Here is a 21,780-nt window from a genome sequence, read left to right on the forward strand (position 1 = left end):
GAATGTGCCTCATCCTACCTCACTTCCCTGGCACTACTGCTGGGCAAGCAGGAAATACCACTGCACTGGCACCTACATCCATTAGCAAGCTTGGGAACATGACTCTGGGTTAGAATATTGGAGACGACTATGCCCCCCTACAATCTCATACCTCGCATCCCAAAACATCTGGATGCAAATCTGTACATATCTCCACACTCTCGAGCACAACACTGCTGACTGATGCCCCTTCTCAACCCAACCTTTGCAGATATAACGTATATGGATCCCTCTTCTGGTTATGTTTCCTGACTTCCATGCTGTATTGTTTTCGCAACTTACGAGTGATTGATAATAAACTCTGAACAAATGCTTCATCAGTGGTGGTGGTGATGTAATGTTTGACAACATGCAATTTCTGAATTTCTGGTGCTAAATAAAAATCCAATAAACACAATTTTAAATAAATGTACACTGTGTTTGCCCAGGACCTGTAAATCAAATCCTACTAGTAGGCCTGCAGGACTGGTTGTGCCACCCACATGAGTAGGCCTGTAAACTTGTCTTTTCTACCTGGCAAAGGCACCCATTTTCCAGGCCCTAAGCTACCCTTTTTCTACATGTAAGTCACCTCTAACATAGGCCCAAGTTACCTCCATGGGCAGGGTGCCCTGTATGTGAAGGGTAAGACATGAGCTGGCAGGTTTTACATGTCCTGATAGCGAAATACTGCCAAAAGTGTTTTGTTATTCACTATTGCAAGGACTAGCTCTCTCATTGGAACTGTCTTGTAACAACTTACAAGTGTAGCTTTCAATTAGGAACAGCTAGAGATTTGGAGCTTGGGCATTTTGATCTCAGAATTTGAAAAAATATCTTTTAGTAAAGGTGTTTTTTAAGTTGTGACAACTTTTAGAAAGTGGGTATTTTCCTGTTTAACCATCCCTGTGACTCTGCCTGCCTGTGGAATCAACTTCTGGTTTAGACTGACGGTGCCTGTTTGTGCATTCACTCCAGACAGCCATACAAAGGGGACTTGAGATGTGCCCTGCATATGCTAATGGACCATCACCAGGCTGATGGGCCTACCTGAGCTAGAGTGGTGGGAGGAGCTGTCATCTGCACCTGAATAGGGCTGTACCTGACCTCTCACAATTCTGTTTCCATCCCCCTGGAGTGTGCCTGGAGCCAAGGCCAGGCAAGGCAGGAACTGGGAGACTAATACAACTTCAAAGGCCAAAGGATAATAAGTATTGGACCTAAAATTCTGGACTTTTCAAACACTTCTGGATCAGGAGGACCCTGTCAAAAAGAGGAGCTGAAGAGCTGTCAGGAGGAGTACTGCCCCTTTGCTGTTTGTTACTTTGCTGGGTTGGCCTTCAGTTGCTGCTTCTGCCCATGGGCAGTGGAAAGGACTGGACTTTTACTTTGCTGTATTCTGCTTGAGAAGATTCTGAGATCAATCCATCAATCAATGGCATTTCTAAAGCACAAAACTATCGCCCCTAGGGTATCCAGGTGCTGTGTCTGCGGCAAAGAACCAGGTCTTGAGTCTCTTTCTGAAGTCTACCAGCGAGGAGGCTGTATGAAGCTGGAGCGGAGGGACATTCCATGTCTTGTCAGTGACGTAGGAGAACGAGCGTCCACTGCTTTGGCTGCAACGGATGCAGGAGTGTTTGAGGGCGAGTGAGGAGGAGCGCAGGTGTCTAGAGCAATGGTGGAAGCTCAGTCGCTGGTTGAGGTAGGCAGGTCCCAGGTCATGGAGGGCTTTGTAGGTGTGCATGAGGATCTTGAACTGGCAACTCTTCTGGATGCGTAGCTAGTGGAGGTATCTCAGGTAGGGAGTGATGTGGGTTCATTTGGGGAGGTTCAGGATGAGTCTGGCTGCAGCGTTCGGTATGAGTTGTAGGCTTCTTAGGAGCTGGATGGAGATTCCGGAGTAGACGGAGTTGCCCTAGTTGAGGTGGCTGGTGACAAGGGCCTGACCGACGGTCTTTCCATTGATGGTAGGGATCCATCTGAAGGTTCTGTGGAGCATGCAAAAGCAGGAGAAGGTGACTGCATTGACTTGTCATTATATGGTGAGTTGGCTGTCCAGGATGATGCCAAAGTTGCATGCATGGTTAAGTGGTGTGGGTCCGAGTTCTGCAGGCCACCAGCAGTGGTCCCATGCAGGGATGTTCTTCCCAAAGATAAGTACCTCAGTTTTATTGAAGCTGAGCTGGAGGCAGTTGTCTCTCATCCCTTCACTTACATTGATCATAACATTGCAGAAGGTGATTTTGGTGTTGGATGGGTCCTCGGTGAGCCACAGGCTCAATTGAATGTCATCTGCGTAGGAGATTATGTTGAGTCCATGAGATCTGACGACATCTGCGATTGAGGTCATGTAGATGTTTAACAGGGTGGGGCTGAGGGATGATCATTGTGGTACGCCGCATAATATGTCTTTGGGTGCGGAGGTGAAGGGAGGCAGTCCGATGCTCTGTGTGCATTCTGTAAGGAAGGAGGTAATCCACTTGAGGGCATATTGTTGAAATCCTATGTTGTAGAGTTTATTGATGAGGGTGCTGTGGGAGATGGTGTCGAAGGCAGCACGGAGGTCAAGAAGGATCAAGGCCAAGGTTTCGCCACAGTTGAGGAGTGTTCTGATGTCATCTATGGTGGCAATCAGCGCAGTCTCAGTGCTGTGGTTTGTCCGGAATCCTGATTGCGAGGTGCCCAGTAGGTGGTTATGTTCCAGGAATTTGGTGAGCAAGGGCTTGAGTTAGAGCTTTCCTCCTGTTAAGAAGTCTCAGGGACACAAATACTTTACCTTCAGCATCCCTGGACTCCACTGCTGGGAAATATGACCTGACTTGTTGTGCTGAACCCAGTTCTGGGCCCTTGGAGGTTGTTCCTGCTGTAATTAACTGCTTGAAGACATCAAAGTTGATGCTTTGACCTTCCAGCGCCTTTTTTCTAAAGCAGCACCACTATGTAGGATACATTGCCATGCACCACCGCCATGCAGACAAATAAATCGACAAAGCATCTGCCCACGGCAGAAAAATCCAATGCACACCGAGTTTAGCTCACCATGTCTCTGCAGCCTTACCTTAGCAGCAAAGATATAAATTAGTACCAGTCCGAAATGTGTTATGATCTGGCCCTAAATGTTTATGGACTGTTGAGTTATTATGCAATATTGTGTAATCTGTTATTAAATACAATGTACACGCCGCACACTATTGTACCATGAAAGCATTTAAAGAACATCCACCCTGTCCTCTATGTTCTTTAAATGATTTTCTTGATACTTATGTAACTTTTAACTGATGTAAATTGCAACATTATTGTTCCTCATGTAAAGCGCTCTGATTCCTTCGGGTCTAGCCAGCACTATATAAAACTCAATATTTAAATATGTTCCCATTTAGTACTCTTTATCTCTTTGTCTACTTCCCTAGCTCCTATCCCCTCTCCCCTGAATCTGTCCCCTTGCCTGCTACTCTGCCTAGACCCCTGTTCTTTGTGCCCTTTGACTAAGCACTCCTTCTCCCCTTGTTGGGGAAAGTTGCAATATTTATACTCTGAAGTCTCAGCGAACCCGCCGAGAGAGTCCACTGCGCCAAGGGAGCCACTCACAGCTGAGGTATGGTATGGCACCCCTTGCCAAAGCACTCCGTTTCCCCTTTTTGGGGAAGGATCCAGTATGTAGGCCTTGGGTCTGAGAGACCCCTCTGGGAGAGTCCACTGCATAAAGGGAGCCTCTCGCAACAGAGATAAGGAAGTGATACCACTTCCCCTGGGATCACAGCTTACTGGACTTTGGATGTTGCTTTGACTCGTTTACCGGTTTGTGTCCCCGTCGCCCCTCCCCTCCTCTTTCCATGCTGTGTCGTTCACCCTCCCCTCCTCTTTCCCACCTTCATTATCTGTCTATGTCACCTGCTCCTACCCCCCTCCCCTGAATCTCTCCCCTTGCCTGCTTTTCCCCTTATGTGTTTGTGCTTATTGTTTATCTTGATCTTACTATGTTGCAATGCTCTAATAACTGTGTAACCTTTGCAACTATGTAACCTGTAACTATGATCTGATACTCATGTAAAGCGCTCGCTCTGATACCTCCGGGTCTAGCCAGAGCTATATAAAACCTTTAAAATGAATAAAATACCAGTGGCACAGAAATATCCTCAGTAATAGCTCCTCACCATTTAAGGTCTGTGTATAATATGAGAGTAATGTTGCACCATTTCTTTTTCTGCCAATTTTATAAAAAATGAAAAATATAGACACCTAGTACAATCATTTTAGTTGTAAACTTAAATTACACCTGCAATTTATCTTTTATTTTTGCGTCCTTGTAATGCTACCCGGCTTTATCCTGCATGTGTTTAGGAATTTTTTTTAGGTTGCTTCCATTTTACATTTTGTTTTGATTATTTATTTTCCTTTTGATCTGAGTGGTTTCTGAAATCTCTTCACTGTCACCATACTTTTTCAGTATCTATGGTGAACTGTCAGACAGGCTCATCAGTTAATATGGCCTCATATTAGTAATTTATACCAATGATGCCCAAATCATCTTATATATGGATAGGCTGGATTGTTTGAAGACTTCATATAGGCAGTGCTGAAAGGAGTTCATAATGGCTGTGGCTAAATTTGAATATGAATGAGGTGATGTTATTGGGAAGCAATCAGCATTTATGGAACTTGAACTACTGGCATACAAAATGAATTCATGAACATTCCCGGTCAAAACTGTTGAAATTCTATGTCTCAAATTTTGACAGATCTGGATATGCAAGTCCAGACTTAAGCTGTCAACATCAAATGTTTTATTTCATGTAGGACAATCCAGGTCCATCCTGTGGTCTCCTACTGCAAATCAGAGGAGGGTGTCATTTTACAGTTATTATCAGTTTTAGCTCATTTTCAGCAACTTCAGCAATTTAAAATCTTTTTCCTAGATTAAATACCCAGCTCACATATTCAATCTTTGCACTGGTTTTTAGGTCGACTTCAGTATGTAGTTATATGTGTTTGTACTTTGTGGGCTCTGGAGATCAGCCCTAGGACTTGTCTCCTTCCACTTACGGACTTCTTTTTCTGTTCAACTTCCTCTATTTAACTGTCTTGATTGAAAACGACCAGCAGAGGTCAGTAAAATACCAGAATTGCTTTCTTCTCTAGCGACTTTCTTTTTTTAATTTTTTCTGCCAACTTCCTCTATTTAACTTTCTTTATGGAAAACGACCAGCAGAGGTCAGTAAAATACCAGAATCACTTTAGCAATCTCTAGATTCCAGTCCATAGAAATTGTCTTCCATGATCACTCGTGGACAATAATATTTTTTTAACCCCTTCAGCGCGGCGCGAATTTTCGCGCTGTGCTGAGGGTTCTAAGGTTCTAACGGGCTCATGACGGAACGGTTCCGTCATCAGCACAGCTCACCCGTAGCTGATGACGGAACCGTTCTGTCATCAGCATGGAAGGGGTTAAATCTTGTATTTTCAGTGATATGACCACCGAAGGCCTTGATTTAATATTAAAAACAGAGCTTTGGACTATACCATTTCCTGCTGAAAGGCAATATTTCTCTCCATGTGTTTCCATACCTGGCTTCTCATGCAGTTTGGTGCTTACTTTCCCTCAATCTTAAGAACAGTAGATGTTTCAGCACCCAGGCTAATGCGCTACATTGCTAAATAAATATAAGGTCCCAAAATGTGAGACCGATTGCATTGCAAATGCTTGTTACTGGAATACTGGAATCCCCTTTATGAAAAAATCCAGAGCATGTAGTCTTTTTGCAGGTGTATCAATATATGCCTCCACTCTAAGGGGCAGATTTACAAGCCCCTTGCGCCACTTTTGCGTCACTTTTCCCATGTAAGAAATGACGCAAAAGTTGCGCAAGGGGGTTGTGAATCAGCCCATAAGTATCTATCTCATTTACTCTAAATATCCCTGTGAGCAGTCCGGCTCTCTTTGGTAAACCTTGTTTTCAGACCCGAGTCATTTTCGCATGCGTTATAAGAAATTTTATTGTACCCTAATCTAGTACATTGTGACATGACATATCAAGTACCTATATCTGCTTTGACTTAAACTAAAATGTTGAGAAAATAGAAATCGAGCATGTTTTATGAAGGTGTACAAAGTAGTTAGTCCTGATATTTAAATGAGTGTACAGTTGGGAAAATGTCAAATATGCTGCAAAGTTATTATTTAATGTTGAGCAATAAAAAATAATTTTAAGCAATAAGGTGCCAACACTGGTAATTGCATCATGTACTGCTCGTTTTAATCATGCTTAATAAAGTGCATTTGATTGTATTAAGGTAACCAGAGAGCCATACACCTGTTCCAATGCCCTGTTCGTCACAATTCTATCCACAAACAAGCAACACAACCTCAAGAAAAATGGACCAATGTAAAACATACTGGTTGATCTCGTACAGTTTTACTTTGTGAAGATATGATCTTCGCACTATAGTCTGAAGGGATTTCTGATCCTCAATATATTGTTGTGCGCCTTCTCCAGGTTTTTTTTAATTTGATGCCTGAATGATCTGCCAAATTTTGGTGGAAACATACATATATGTCGAAAATATGGATGTCATGTTGCAACCATGATCTTCCCAGTCCTCAACATGTTGCAAAACTCACAATGGTAGGACTGTGTCCATAACTGTGCCTGGTCCTTCGGCCAAGCCCTGCACTTTTGGATCCATCTACCTTGAGCTCCTCTTTCTACAGTCCACTTCTCCCTCTAATTCTCCTGCTCTTGCTCCAGTGTTACCATTGTCACTGCCTATTTGTCCGTTGCCATCCATTGCCACTTTTTGGTCTTTTCTGTTTCCTTTCTCTTTTAATTTCACTTTCTCACCCTTTCCTTGCCCTTTTCGGTGCATATCTCCTTCATTTATTGTTTGCTGCTTTTTGGATATTTCTCAATCTTTCTTTGCCACTTCGCTGTGCATTTCTTATTCTTTCGTCTTCATTCTTTGATGCTTTTTTTTAAATTTCTCATACTTGCCTTGACACTCTCAAGTAGTTTTCTCATTCTTTAATGCTTTTGAGAATCTCCCACTCTTGTCTGCCATTTTTTGGGATCCGTCACTCCAGCCACTTCATCTGCCTCAGCGACCTCACATACCACCTGGAGGACTCCACAGACCCCCACAAAGCCAATATTCTAAAGGGCCCTGACAAACCTCTAACTCATCAGTAAGTGGAAAATCACACTCATGCTGATGTACACCTACTGGATCCCATCTTCACCAGCTTTAGCTAAATAACAGTGGACAAGCTCACACCCATCACCTGGTCTGACCATGCACCCGTCCATTTCAACATACTCATCTCTCACCATCGCAGACATGCAGTTGCCCAACCATAATGACTGGATTGGAGCAGCTCTCCAAAGAGTCCTGGACCTCGGACAATCTTTAATATTTTTGCTAGTATTACTAAAAAATGTAGGCTTTATCTGGTATAATTGTGGTCAATTCTTGACTTTTTTTGCACATTCCCAACAACCTTCTGCCTATCACTGGCATAGTGGTGCTCATCCATGACATACTCTGAGCATTTAGCACAACATTATGCTTTTCCAAGACATAATGGTTCCACTCTTGGACAAACTGTGGATGTTCTTGGAAAAGTCCTGGCTATTTGTGGCATACTGGTGGTCTAGGTATGACTGTCTCCATGCCTTAACATACTCAAGGCACCATTGACACACTTATGTGCTGCATAGCGATGGGCCTGCAAAATGATGTACTCCGCCACGTAATGTGACCATTCTTGATACGTGTTATCCAAAATGGAGTATTTGTAGCTAAATTTCTTTATTTTCAGTAAGTGGCAAGTTTATCATATAAACAATTTTTTTGAATTTATAAAATGTATATAAAGCGCAAAATAAATGATGTGCTGATGCCAGTTGTCTTATATTTGATTATTCTTCAGGGGATCTGAGAGGGCATAATACTAGGGCAATTATTTCAAGACACTCATGGATGATGATGATCAGAAAAGTATTTGTGAAGGATTTCCAGGCACTAGGTGAAACTTAAAGTTAAAAACAGATCACAATTGGCATGGTGAGTCAACTGTAAATGTATAATTTTTTGAAGAAGTTGAAAAGGATGGGAAAACACTGAAGAGAGAGAAGGGCAGTTTATTTCTGAGCTTATTACTACAAAGGAGAGAGATTTGAACCCCTGGTCGGGCTTTCCTTTTAGTAGGGAGTTGAAGTACGTGAAGAGATGCATTTAGGAGGGTTGGATTTGAAAGCCTTTTTGGGAAACGAGATCACAAAAGAGATTTCCTGGTGTGATAGCAGAGAGAATCCAAAGAAGCCAGTGCAATTCAGTCAGATTATGTAAGATATAGCAGTCCAGGTGAACATAAGTTGTGTCCAACAATTTGTATCAATTGCTAATAGGCAATACGTTTTTTAGAGAGTGCTGCATGAACTACATTGCATAGTCCACAATGGAGGATATTACTGCTTGGTTTGCAGTTTCTAAATATGTCAAAAGGACGAGGTAGGATATTGTGAAAGGTGGAGGCATTCCATAGTATAGGTTGAAACAAATGTATAGGCTAGTACCTCAGTTCCTGCAGTCCTGGAATTTATTGTTTAGTTAATTAAAACCAGAACAAATAGCTTCACAATGAATAATAAAACCAACATTGCAAAGACAGCATTCATCCAGTTCTATGTCTTCATAATGTAAAAAGGAACTATATGTAATTGCTAATGAAAACCCTCAAAATGCTTGTTATGTGAAAAACGTCTAAAATTACATCATATATAGATATTAAAGTGCAAACGCCAATCTGCTAAAACGTATCCATTAGCAGGATTGAAATGTAATGGACATTTGGGTGAGGGCTGGAGCATTGCTAGCCTCAAGGGTTTTATTCTGCCTGTCCCTGATTTTTATTTTTGAGTCAGCAGATGTTCAAAACTTCACAAGTCTGCAGCTAAGCATAGTATCCTCTGACTTGAAGCAAGCGATCACAGCTTGCCTGCAGAAATGTAGGGGTGGATTTACAAGCCCCTATCGCCACATTATCGTTCCTGTGGAGATAAACCCTTCACCTTATTTACAAGGTGGCATTAAAGCACATAACGTGGCTTAATGCCACATTGTAAATAAGGTCCCCTTTCACGCTACACTTAGCGTGAAAAGGTGGGCAATAAGTTTTGAGATGGGAATTCCACCACAACACTCATTGATTTTTTACGCTGTCCCCTATTTACAAGGGTGGCGTAAATAGGAGGCAGCGCCATAACTAAGACCAGGAAAAACCTGGTCTTAACGTGGCGCAACTAGGAGAAATGCTTTATTTCCCCTCGTTGTTGCTGTTTATATGTGTGCTGCAATGTGCAGCACACGTAGAAACAGCAAATTGCTATGAATGATTGTTTATGTGCAGGTAGGTGTCCCTTTCTACACATAAACAATGATTTTAAAAAATGACGATTAGCAACTCCTATAGGTGGTGCACAAAGCAGCACACATAGAAATTACAAATTGCCATTCTGGATTGTTTATGTGCAGGAAGGGACGCATAAACAAACATTCCCTCAACCATAGTGCAAGAGTGCCTGCGTTGGCACTAGGCAGCTGAATTAAGTGCAAGTGCAGGGAGAAACGCCGAGGTGCACCGTATTATTGTAAATACGGGCTGCCACTTTCTCATACATGCCCCATAGACAGCATTCCACTCAGCCAAACCCTTTGTCTTCTCCTACGGTGGCAAGTTTCATCTTAATAATGAGACACTGAATCTATATCTCAAGTACCTTAACTTTACATAAAGAGTGTAAGTTTCATCCAAATATAATATTGTGGTTTTAACATTTGCATCTACTAATAATCATTCAAGCATGCGCTCTCTTGGTTAATGTGACTTTGTCTTTAAGGAGAGAAATCTTCTTCATGTGTTTACTATTTTTAAAGCAGGCTGTGAAAACAAATCTAGTGATCATTCCATAATTTACACTGATGTGTCTGTTTATGCTGTTATCACCACTTTTGCCAGAAGCCTAAGCATGTAAGGCTGGTGTAAGTGGTCTGCAATCTGATTAAGTTCTTTGTAATTAAGCAACAGCAGTAACATTGTCAAAGATTGTAAGATGTGTCCAGCTCTGCTGCCTAGCATAAGGGTTATAATTTTACCACGCCTCTTCCAAATGTATTTGCAGTCATGATATTTAACTGAGTATGTACTTGGTGGGCAGTGAAGGAATATGCTGGGCAAATTTCGAAAAGACAGGGGGCATATTATCAAGGACCGGTTTAAATTTACCGCTGTTTTATCGGCAGGAAACTCCTGATAAAACTGCGATAATGGGCTTGATAATACGCCCCTTTTTTTTTCTCCTCATCTCACCGTGTCAAGTCTTTGTTTAACATTTACAGCCTTACTATCTCTCTGTGGGCCACCAGGCTGACCACACTGTAACTTGGGTCACCAGACCTCCTCCCCTTTAGTACCGGGGGCATGGTGTAATCATTGGAGTGTCCGGATCAATCTTAGGTTCCTACCCCACCTCATTAGAGGGTGCCGGATGTTGGATGACTTCTCCTCTGCCCTTTCGTATTCCAACCGGGCCATATTGAATGTTGCATTTAGCCAGTCCTCGCTACAAATTTCCCTCCTTGCTAATAAGATCAAGTAGAGAAGGAGCCCTCTCTCTTTCAAAGTAACTGTCTGATAAGACACCCCATCAGCCCCAAAAATGATCAGAGAGGAGTTTACATTATTCACAGTGCTAAAAAGACCTGACAGTACCTGGCCTATCTCTTTCCAGTATTTGTCCAGCTCTTTACATTCAACAAACATATGGATGTCATCCGCCAACACTTCATGGCACCTCGGACATTGTGGTGGAGGGTGGATAATACGCCCTTGTTAATTTCCATAGAAGCCCATGTTAACATCAGAACATGGGGTTCTATGGGAATTAACAAGGGCGTATTATCAAGCCCATTATCGCCGTTTTATCGGCAGTTTCCTGCCGATAAAACGGCGATAATTTTAACACTGGTCCTTGATAATATGCCCCAACGAACATATGACACTGCAAAACTGGATTTTTTAAATGCCTGAAATAAATCTTGGTTACTTGGAGACCTTCCAGGAAAATTACACTGAACAATGTACTGCTTTGCAACTGTTTTTTTTTTATTTTCTTTGGGCAGGTGGACGTCTACATCTGGGGAAAGCACACCTTGCAGAGCAAGAATTGAAATGTTTCATCTGTGCCAATTCAAAACGACTACATTTTTAGCAAATGTATATGAAATTGCACACTATCATGCAGCATGTAGTTGCCTTATGAAATCCCACCCAAAATCTCCTTCGTGGGAGTTTAGTTTAAAAAGAGCTTTCATTCTTAATCAGTTTCAAATGTCCCCAACACCGGTAGTTGACTTCAATAGCGGAGACCTGTTCAGAAAGATGTTTGTTTATTTCCGCCTTCTCTTATTATGATGCAGTGGGGTTGACATCAGGCACATAGCAAAGGCCCCTGCAGCCCCTGTGGCGCAGGGGTCCCGCAAACCTCCAGGAGGTCCCCAAACCTTCAGGGGCCCCATTTATACAAAGGTCAGGGGTTAAGCAGAACATTCTGACATGCGCACCATCATTGTGTATTACACCTGGTTGACATCCTACATACACTGAATAGTGTGCTATGTTTTGAGATGTAACTGCAATGTGTAAAGCAAAACTGTTTTCCCAGGATATATTTATTGCCCTACCCTTATATTAAAACTACAATGTATTTACTTTCTAGTGCAAAAATGTGTTTGCACTGGAAAATTGCCTTTAATGTAACACAAAAAATTGCAAATTGATACTTGTATAGCGCACCACTCACCCGCAAGGGTCTCAAGGCGCTTGTACGAATACCGCTGTGGAACCCATCCTGGCTTTCCATGTGAGGCGTCCACTCCTGGGCACCACCAAGGTGGAGGCCAGGCATCCTTAGCGTTGTGGGGTCCACAAAGAGCGTTTTCTGCTACTTTGAGTAAAAGGGGTATCCAGTGGGTGTTGTTTTGAGTTCCCAATGCCACCACTTATGGTTTTCATTCAAAGGCAGAGGCAAAGTTGTAAAAAAAATGTATTTTCTCCAGAAAGTTCACTCATTGCATGTGTTCTGCCCTGTACAGCTCACATGCAATGTGTGAGATGTTAAAAATACTGTCCTATCTTAGGAGTTTGTATTGAAACTGTATCCTTACAGTGCAAACCCCATGCCAGTTAGCATACACACATCCTTGTACTATGGTGAAAAGGTGCTTGCATGGCACTAAGCAGTCTGTTGTGTCTAAGCACAAACGAAGAAGCAGCAGTAGGCAATATTTAGTAAATATGTCTCAGTGCTGCTCATCCTCTAGAGCAATTCAGCATGGCAAATCTTGCTATTCCGCTCCTTTGTGATTTTGTAAATGTGATGCATGGTTTTGTTTATCATGCAATTGCTGAAGTGCAATACCCTAGAATGTGCACCATAAGTAGATGGACTTTACTACCATCACAAACCAAAGACATTGGGAAAGTCTTATCCGGTGTGTGCCAAAGCTAAACAACACAGGTGGTCTGTATTATATGCATTTTTAGATGCACATCAGGGACACAGCTTTCAATTGTGTGTATTTTATCAAACACGCGCCTTCTTTCTCTGTATTCCTTCAAAATATGTTGGCTGTATTGTATTGAAGCCCTACAGTGGCATAAAGAAAAATGAAGCCCCCCCCCTTCAGAAGGTGAAAGGGCCCCTGAGTTTCCCATATCTCACATATATTCATTGGCCTTTGCCGGAATGCCCCCAAATGAGTTAGGGGCCCCCGAAGTGCTAGGGGCCCTCTTTGCTGCACAGGCTGCAGGGGGGCTGTGTTACACCCCTGAAGCAATGTGGTAACCACGCATAGGAATGTGGGCCTTGCAACACTTTCTAACACTGTCCTGCCTGATCAGGGGTTTAACGCATGCCCCCACAGGGGCCACGCAATCTTTCAGGGGATCCCAATTTACCCCAAGGCCAGTGCATTTCTATGAGATATGGGAGGCCCAGGGCCATGATCATCCTAATTTGTATGGGGGCCCTATGGTTTGCATTAAACCCATCACTCCATCTTACAGCCACTTAGAAGAATACATATTTTGGAACAATAATTAAAAACCTCCTGTTTTGGATTACTTTGCTCTGAATGGTGAGATCAGGTTCTTGTCAGACAAGCATTATGGGAGTAGTGAACCATACCCCATCAGACCCGCTCATTATCACTAACATTCATAAAATCATCTGGCAGGAATTCAAGTTTATAGTCTGTTTCTAATGTAAAATATAATTTCTATAAACTCCATGGAAACACCAGCAATCACTGATCCTGCAACTAATTTCACCCTTTTCCAAACACCATGCATGACTCATGAAATAGGCAGCACACGAGCATATTTATAAAAATATATTTCACAAAGTAGTAAACAATACAGGAGTTTCTCTGAATACAATACATGTAATTATTAAACAAACAATAATATAGCATCAGAGCAAAGTAGAAAATTAATATGATCTGCATGTAATGCTTGGTTTTATTATACAATACCTATTTCTAAATGGCAGGGAATTATTACAAATTGGACATGATTGAAGGTTCTCGAGCTGTTCTGGAGTGCAAGAATCCCTATGTGTAAACATGAACATTATATCATGAAAATGCTAGTAACATAGGCAGTGGAATTATGTACATCCTGGTTGCTGCATTAAAATAGACAAAGACTATGCATGTAACTTTTACTTTTCCTTGTAATGTTTTCTCTTCTAAAAGTCTAAAGTTTAAATATTCACATGAACCTGTTTGCTTCCAGCTACTTGTGCTTGTATTAAAACATCAGATATTTTCTTGTCGATAATGACTTAAATATTTATATAAAAAGGGCATGTCTTTCTGGAAAAGGTTCCCATCAAACTAGCTTTCGTTTTAAAATCAACTGTTTGACAATCGATATATAAATTGAATAAAATAAGAAAAACATTAATTATTACATCATCTGCAATGGTAATCATTTTCATTTAAACATGTATATGTATTAAATATTTATCATATATGTAGAAAAAATAAATCTAAAAGGTTTATTACTTAATGTTTTTTAACTTTCATAAAATCTGTCAAATTATGATTATCAACGTCAATAAATTAAACCAATAGACTATTTTTTTAAAGATGGAAAAATAAATAAACATACAGCAATAAATCCACCGTTTTTTCTCCGTATTCCCTTCAAAGTGCTGTTTCAGAAGATGAACTGAGGAACGATAGCATGTTTTTTTCTACTAGAAAATAGGCTTTTTACTGTCTGAGACTTGTCGTTGTCGCAGAAGATGGCGCACGTTAGTAAGAATCACAATTTTGCTACTGAAATGGAGATAGCGCATGTGAACATTTTAAGGCTCAACAACATTAAAGGATGAAATTTCAGTTTGTGGAAATGTGGCCGCAAATTTCGGTATTTACAATGTATGGTCACTGAACAGTAGACACCAGTAGCGCTGTACATTACTATTTAAGTCAATCCTTGTAAAGAAGACCACTATTGCTTTAAAATCATGTGGTGGTGGGTTCTTGGCTGGCAATACATTAAACCAAACGTCATGACAAGAAACAGTTCAGGAGGAAATCCACTGAGGACCATTTTCTAGAATATCGGTTTTCCCAATTCTCTTTGCGCAGCTTCCAAAATGGCATCTTCTTCTTGGTCATAGTGAATACTGAATACCCAAAGACTTCTAGACACTCCACAAACTTTACTTCACACTCCACAAGACTTACCTCCTAACATATACTTTTTTGGTTCAACTTTACAATGTAGTTGATTTCTTGATGACGAGTGCTAAATTTGCCGCTAAAACAAATGGCCACATGAGCCAAACCTAACAATAGTGACCCAGAATGTTACGTAGGTAAGTCAAAATGTAAAAAGTTTGTCATCCACTGTCAAGTTTCTTTATCACTCTCGCCAACTGAGTAAAGCTCACCAAGTCTTTTGAAGCGAGGACCCCATTCACTTAGGTAGTCATAATTTTGATCTGAGTCTGATGTGGAAGACTCCAAGGAGCTAAGTGAACCAGCCACTGAACCTCTTCCTTCATAGCCATATATCTGAATAGAGTCGTACGGAGGCGCAGTGGGATCATTGTCCGCCTCATGTAGCCGGACATTAATAAATTCATCAACATCAACACCATTGGGAGCAGAGTGGCCCTGTCTGGGCATAAACTGGAGATCTGGTTTGATGTCCTTTCTTGGCAGAAAGCCATTAATGCCATCTGGATTTTGTAACGTTGCAATATCAAAAGCTTCCGTGTCTTCTTCTCCTCCTCCCTCGTCATCATAACGAATTATGTTTTCCCGCACATCCTCATCATCCTTGATGATAAGTGGCTCATTTTTATGTCTTCTTAGTGTTACAAATAGCACCACAATAACTGGAAGAAAAAAACAATTGCTCAGTTACTAAGAAGCTAAAAAAATGTATCTCAGCATTTGTATGGACTGCTTCAAATCAAGTTATACATTATAATATACAGAATTGCCCACACCACCAAGCAACTATCTTGCTGAAACACACTCTCATAGCAATTCTTAGCCTTGTCAGGATAGGAAGCGCTATACAAATTCTGCTATACAGCCCATATCTAGGCATGTATAGCTTACATTATCTATAGAACTAATATGTGCTTTACGGCTATGTCTGTACTATATCAATACATCCAACAATATTAAAATGAAGCTTATGTTTAAGAAAATTCTTGAGGATTGTGTTCCAGTGAAAATTGACTCCTTATTTGTTTGGCTAAATAATAGGAAAGCAAGAAATTAAAATTATGGAAAAGATGCACAAAACCTTTTGGTGGTTGCAAACCCTGCCTTTAACAAAATGCATTTTTTTGCGACTGCAAAATACTGTCTTACTATGCCTTAGAGCCCATGTTGTGATTTGAAAACTATTTCTTACTGATTGAGTGATTCTGAATCACAATTAGGAGGGAGCATGATAGGGTTGAAATGTTATGAGATGTATGAATGGCTTGTGACTGTAACTGCAGTTTTACACCATTAACTAATCAAACTGAGTGCCAACCCATTTGCAATGGGGAAGCTGCCCTCAGATCAATTACTTAAAAAAACCCACAGATTGCTTTAAAATAAAAATGTATAGGTTTCTTATTTGGGGATGCAAAAGCAGAAATGGTAGCCTAGTTCCCTTGCAGACAACCAATCCTGTGTTTGTAGCCAATCACAGGGGGATCTCAAACAGCCTACAGTCATTTTGTGACTCCCTGTTACTGGAGATTTGCAATGCACATAGTTTGCATCGCAAAAGCACAGACAGGTGGCAAAAAGTCTGAATTTTACTTAGGCCCCATCTGTGGGAGCATTTCTATCATTTCTATATATACCCGAAAAAGTGGGTGTAGATGTATTATTCTGTTTAGCGATTTTGTTTTTGTAATTATATTCGGGTTCTTGAGGCAGGGTATGATAGTGACTGCACTACCCAGAACATATTAGCTTTATTTCTCAGAGTCATTGTCTCCAATTAACTCCGAACACAGCTGTCAAGGCCTGACTCATTTCTGTTTCTCTCAACAGGATGTTATCCCTCCCACTGTTTCTTGGTAAACGACTAGATTGACTTCAGGTTCCTGCTGTTCACTTAGAAAGCACTAAACATCAGAGGTCCCCTTTTCCTTTTACATTCTTGTCAAGTTCTATTGCTCTTCCACTCTCTTTAAATGTGTTAATGCAAGGCAGTTGCCTCTTCTATAGCAACACAAGAAGGTATTTTAGCAATAAATGAAACGAAATGACATTTTTCCTTTCTCTGCTTCTATTCAAAACAATGCCCACTTTACTTTTCAGTTGTTATGTTAAAGTGCAAAACAACATGTATTGTTTGTGATGTCGAAATGTGTGTTCATAGTTTGCACATGACCATTGACAGTGTCTCGGAATGTGGTAACACACACATTGATAAAACGACTTCCCTTTGTTGTTGTTCAGAACTGTCTTAAAATGATAAAATGTGTTCCAAATGTGATATTTTTTACTCTAAATATATATATCTTGCACCTTACCTATTCGGATATAAAAATAACGTTTTTTTCACAAATTGAACCTAAAACTGCACTTGTAGAAGTACTATTTCTCACCAGTGCAGATTTGCGATTTTACTCAGTTCAAAACATTTAACAGTACTATACCTGTAAAGCGGTGCAAAACTACTGAGATGTCAGGGTTTTAGGTAATAATTCCCTCCCCAATGTATGCATCTTGAGAAGGCAGCTTAATGTGGAAATGGCAATTTTTTCCATAGGGAAAACACTCGCACAACATCTGAGCGCGTTCCATTCCACTACATCCCCAAGCCCATCCCCCCCCCGAGCCCCCCCGCACCCCCGTTGGAGTGCAGTTACCCCAGCACTTTGCTGGAGCAGATCTCGACTGTATCTAGGGTGCTAAGAGATCAGAGAGGAATTTGTGAATGTCCACAGTCCCAAAATGTTGTGTTCCTTCAAACTTTAAAAGGCAAATTGCACCTTGAGTCACCCATTCCCCACTAATTGCATGGGATTTACTACTATATAAGACAATGCAGATGTGGGCTACATTTATGCACTACTACAAACATCTACACCCCAATCGTAGGTGCAGTTTTATGGTTAGCTTTCAGGTACAAATGATGCCACTTTGGCCATAAACGTAGTTCTAAGGCTGTGAATTGATCTGTGAATTACCCCAAATATTTTTTTCTTTACCATAGACTTCTCTGGTGAACTGTCTGACAAACTGTCCCTCCCCATAAAATGAAACCTATTGAAGGCAAATTTGTAAATAAATGACTTACCTAACAACAATATGATGCAAGCTAATATAGCTATTAAGGCGCCCATACTGAGTCCAATCGGAAGTACATAAGCCTCAACGTTACAAGACTGCACAACCCCATCACTGCTACAGCCACAAACGCGTATGGTGAGGGTGCTGGTGCTGCTCATTTGCGGATTGCCGCTGTCACTTATTATGATTGGCAGCAAATATACTTCTTGCTTCAGTCGGTTGAATCCACTATGCCGTGCCATTATGCTGAGCGAGTTATCTGGAAGAAAGAGCAAGTAAATACATTAGCTTAAAGAAGGCAAAGTTGTTTATCTGACACAATCCATTTCTTAGGCCCGGAATACAAGTTGGGCGGTTAATTCAGTCCAGTGCGTATTCTCTGGTTTACCCATGGGACGGAATTATGACTTTGGTTTTATTTAACCCATCTGATAGTTATTGAATGCATTAAATAAACCAACATGCATTATTATTTTGTCTGGTCAAATCTGCCAGAATATAACAGGGGAAATGTGTACTGTATTTACCGAAGCATGCTGATTATGGTATTTTAAACCCCAAAATCTGCATTGTATTCAGCAATAGCTTGTAATCGGTGCTATTTATTACTCCCAATTATATATGAAACCCCAGGGTATCAGTATTTACCAGGTGGAATAAATAGCACCTTTACTTGTAGTCAGACCCTTAGTATGTATTGCGTTTTTTTATGCACATATAGATTCTTAGTGGCAGATTTATTAACCCCATCAAGCGCGGCGTAGTATCTGCTGTGGTACGGACGATTCCATGCGCTGGCGGGGCTGCGTCGGCCTGCAGACGTGCGCAGCACTACGGAGGCCGACTCACGCAACAAACAGGTTAAAAGCAATTCTACTGAGTGCAGCAACCAAAGTTGCTGTGATGTGTTGTTTTAGTGGGAGAGAGCATTGCAGAGCCATATCTACTAAGATATGGTACTGCTGCTATCTTCCCAAGCTGTTGCGTACAAACACACACCACAAACACACACCTTGCACTATAGTGAAAAGTGGTATTTGTAATGATAGACTAGGCTTTGAACTGAAAGGGTACCTTTCCAGTACAAAATACTATGCATAGAGTAAATATAAAACTTTTCATACAGAGGAAGTGTTTTTGTAAGGTAGCACACATGGAATGTAAGAAAAGTTAGGAAAATAAAGCATTTCCTGCGTATTAGTGCCTACCTGAAGGACGGGTTAATTTTTGTGCAAAGCCCAAGCTAACAATTTTAGTTGGTATAGCTTTGAGTCAAAAAACACGGATCATAGCGTGGGAAATACCACGTCCCACCCATGGAGTGCCCTTTGATGCCAAGTAACGCAAACCAGCACAAAGCATTATTTGCATTACTTTTAGGGCTACTTTCCGGCAAAACAAACGTTTTGCATGGTAGACTGTATACCGCAGGTTTGCATCACTTTCCAGTATAAATTCTTGATGAATCTACTCCTTAATGGAAAGGAAGAAATTTTCTATGGAATTTGTCACTAAATATGTGCACTCTAAATTAGCTATGTGGTGCCAATTCCACAGGCAGTACTATGTAGATCAATTAGAAATATATAGATTATTTTCAATGTTTAATTTGACAGTGATATAACACCTGTTACCATTGATTTCTTTTAGTAATATTTTATGTTATCGTTGGATTGCAGCTCAGTCTTAAGGCAACACTTTTCTCCATTATGTTTTTTAGACTGTGAAACATATCCCTTCTTGTACCTTTAGAAGCCCATAACTATTTTTCTTCATTTGTGCCTTTTTTTTCCTTCCAACCTTCTTACATTTTTACTTCACTTGTTTGGGAAATTTGAGGGCTTACACAAGATGTCTTAATTGCAACATATGCATAAACTTCAACTGAAGGTTGCTGAGGCCAAGATACCAAAGGTTTGTGAAGACATAATTGATAATACATTACCTGCATTGACTCAATAATTTGACATCCCAAAATCTCATATGCATACTCGCAGAAAATGTTTCATCACAACTCTTTACTTGTGCTGAGAGCAAATGTAATCAGGTTTTATCTGTACTTGTCATATTTTATGTACTTATGTATGTATGTACATAGACAACAGGCATACGTGTGTCTATGCGTTTTACTGGAATGTTCAAGATTAAAGGTAACATATTTGAGGTGATACTGTCACTGAAAGGGGGCTAAGAGTAGCTGAGTTCAAATGTGATTGCTCATTCCCTCACTAATCTGTTCCAAATATACAAATAAACAACATTTTAGGAGCAATTCTGGTGATGTTTCCCTAAAAATATTTCTGAAAGACATCAGTGACACCACATGTGTGAAGCTCAAGTTTTCTATGGTGTCGTACAGGAGGTAAATAGCCTCCTTTTTATTGACAGTTACATATTGTGTTATGTATGTCCTTCATATCCTCGTGCCCTGGTCAGATCATCATTACACGGTGCAGAGTCATGAAGAAGCCATCCACAATAGGGTCTCCGTTCCCTTACCTTATGGTGTATGCAAATTATAAAGTTTATTTACTCTGACTACTCTCTGCAATAATCCTCTCAACCCAAATGTTGAAAACGATTGTGTGTCCTTCCACCTACCTCATCGCCCTCAGTAAATCCCCTCTCACATATGTGAAATGCTATGGATCCTACTCCCCACAACAACATCATCAACATCTTCTTCTCCTCCACTGTATAATATTTAAAATTGTCTTGTGGACTAATACCCACCCACACCGCTCAAAAAATGTCAATCCTCTTCCTTGCCCAAATATTAATAATGACCTGGTTCCCTGCCATCCACACGTACCACAGCTTGTGCTAATATCCCTCTCCCTACTCATTATTGCGCTCTCAATAAGCAAGCCTATGCTATGATGAGAAGCGGCTCTGTGAGACAACCGTTCAGTGCCAGCACTGATTTGATCAGACAGGAGAGAGGGTGGTTGACAGAAGATCACTACCACCCAAAGAAAGGAAGAAGAAGGTTTGTGACAATCATGTGCCATATAGCCTCCATCCGTGTGTCTCCTGAGAGACAACAGTAGTGCTGAAAGCCTGCAGAAGTCCACCCTTCCCTGTGGCATAACAACAGTGTAAAAACAGCTTTTGTTTTAAACTGTTTTTAACTCATAGGAATAAATAAATAGATTTGGAATCTGATAGTCTCTTGATGAGAACCGTACATAACAAATACATTACCTGAGTCTGCTTCTTGAAACGTTCACTCTTTCAGTAGAACGATAAAGGAACACATGTAAAATGTAATAACTGAGATTGCTGGAGAATGTGCATCTTCGACTGTGGGTGTTGAAAAATGGCCCTCTCTGAAGTGTCACCCCAAACTTTTTGCCTCCTTCCTCCTCTTTTTCTGACCTTGTTTTTGTTGGCCTTAAACCTCTGACCACTTTGTCACTGCTAGCTAGTGCTACAGTGCATGTGCTCCTCCCCTAAACATGTGACATTGGTGTATACCTGATTGGAATACTTGATTTGCTAGTAAGTGCCTTATAGAGCAGTATTACATATACCCAGGACATGTTAGTTAAATGCTTCTACTGGATCTGCAGCACTGATTGTGCCACCCACATAAGTAGCTTTTCAAACCTGTCTCAGACCTGCCACTGTAGGGCCTGTGTGTGCAGTTTACTGCCACTTCGACGTGGCATTCAAAACTACTTGCCAAGCCTCAAGTTCACTTTTGTTACATATGTCACCCCTAAGGTAAAGCCTAAGTAACTTTAAGGGCAGGGAGACATGTAAGTAGAAGGTCGTACATGTGTGTTTAATCTCTACATGTCCTGGTGGTGACAAACTCCTAAATTGATATTTTCACGACTGTGAGGCCTACCCCTACCATAGGCTAGCATTGTGATT

The 21,780-nt window shown here is 40.9% G+C and overlaps 1 protein-coding gene across 1 annotated transcript in view; it reads right to left on the bottom strand.

Annotated features, from left to right (window-relative positions):
* Nucleotides 1-13,483: 13,483 nt before the first annotated feature.
* CDH8 (cadherin 8) overlaps nt 13,484-21,780 on the bottom strand; it is an 812,369-nt gene continuing 804,072 nt past the window's right edge. The window contains exons 10-11 of the mRNA XM_086947716.1: nt 17,909-18,160; nt 13,484-15,485 (exon numbers count right to left, since the gene is read on the bottom strand). Of these exons, the coding sequence (XP_086803842.1) occupies nt 14,995-15,485; nt 17,909-18,160 (743 nt within the window). The 3' untranslated portion in view covers nt 13,484-14,994. The remainder of the gene's footprint in view (nt 15,486-17,908; nt 18,161-21,780) is intronic.

This window comes from Lissotriton vulgaris, chromosome 12 (assembly GCF_964263255.1).
Source record: "Lissotriton vulgaris chromosome 12, aLisVul1.2, whole genome shotgun sequence".
NCBI classification, from domain to species: Eukaryota; Metazoa; Chordata; class Amphibia; order Caudata; family Salamandridae; genus Lissotriton; species Lissotriton vulgaris.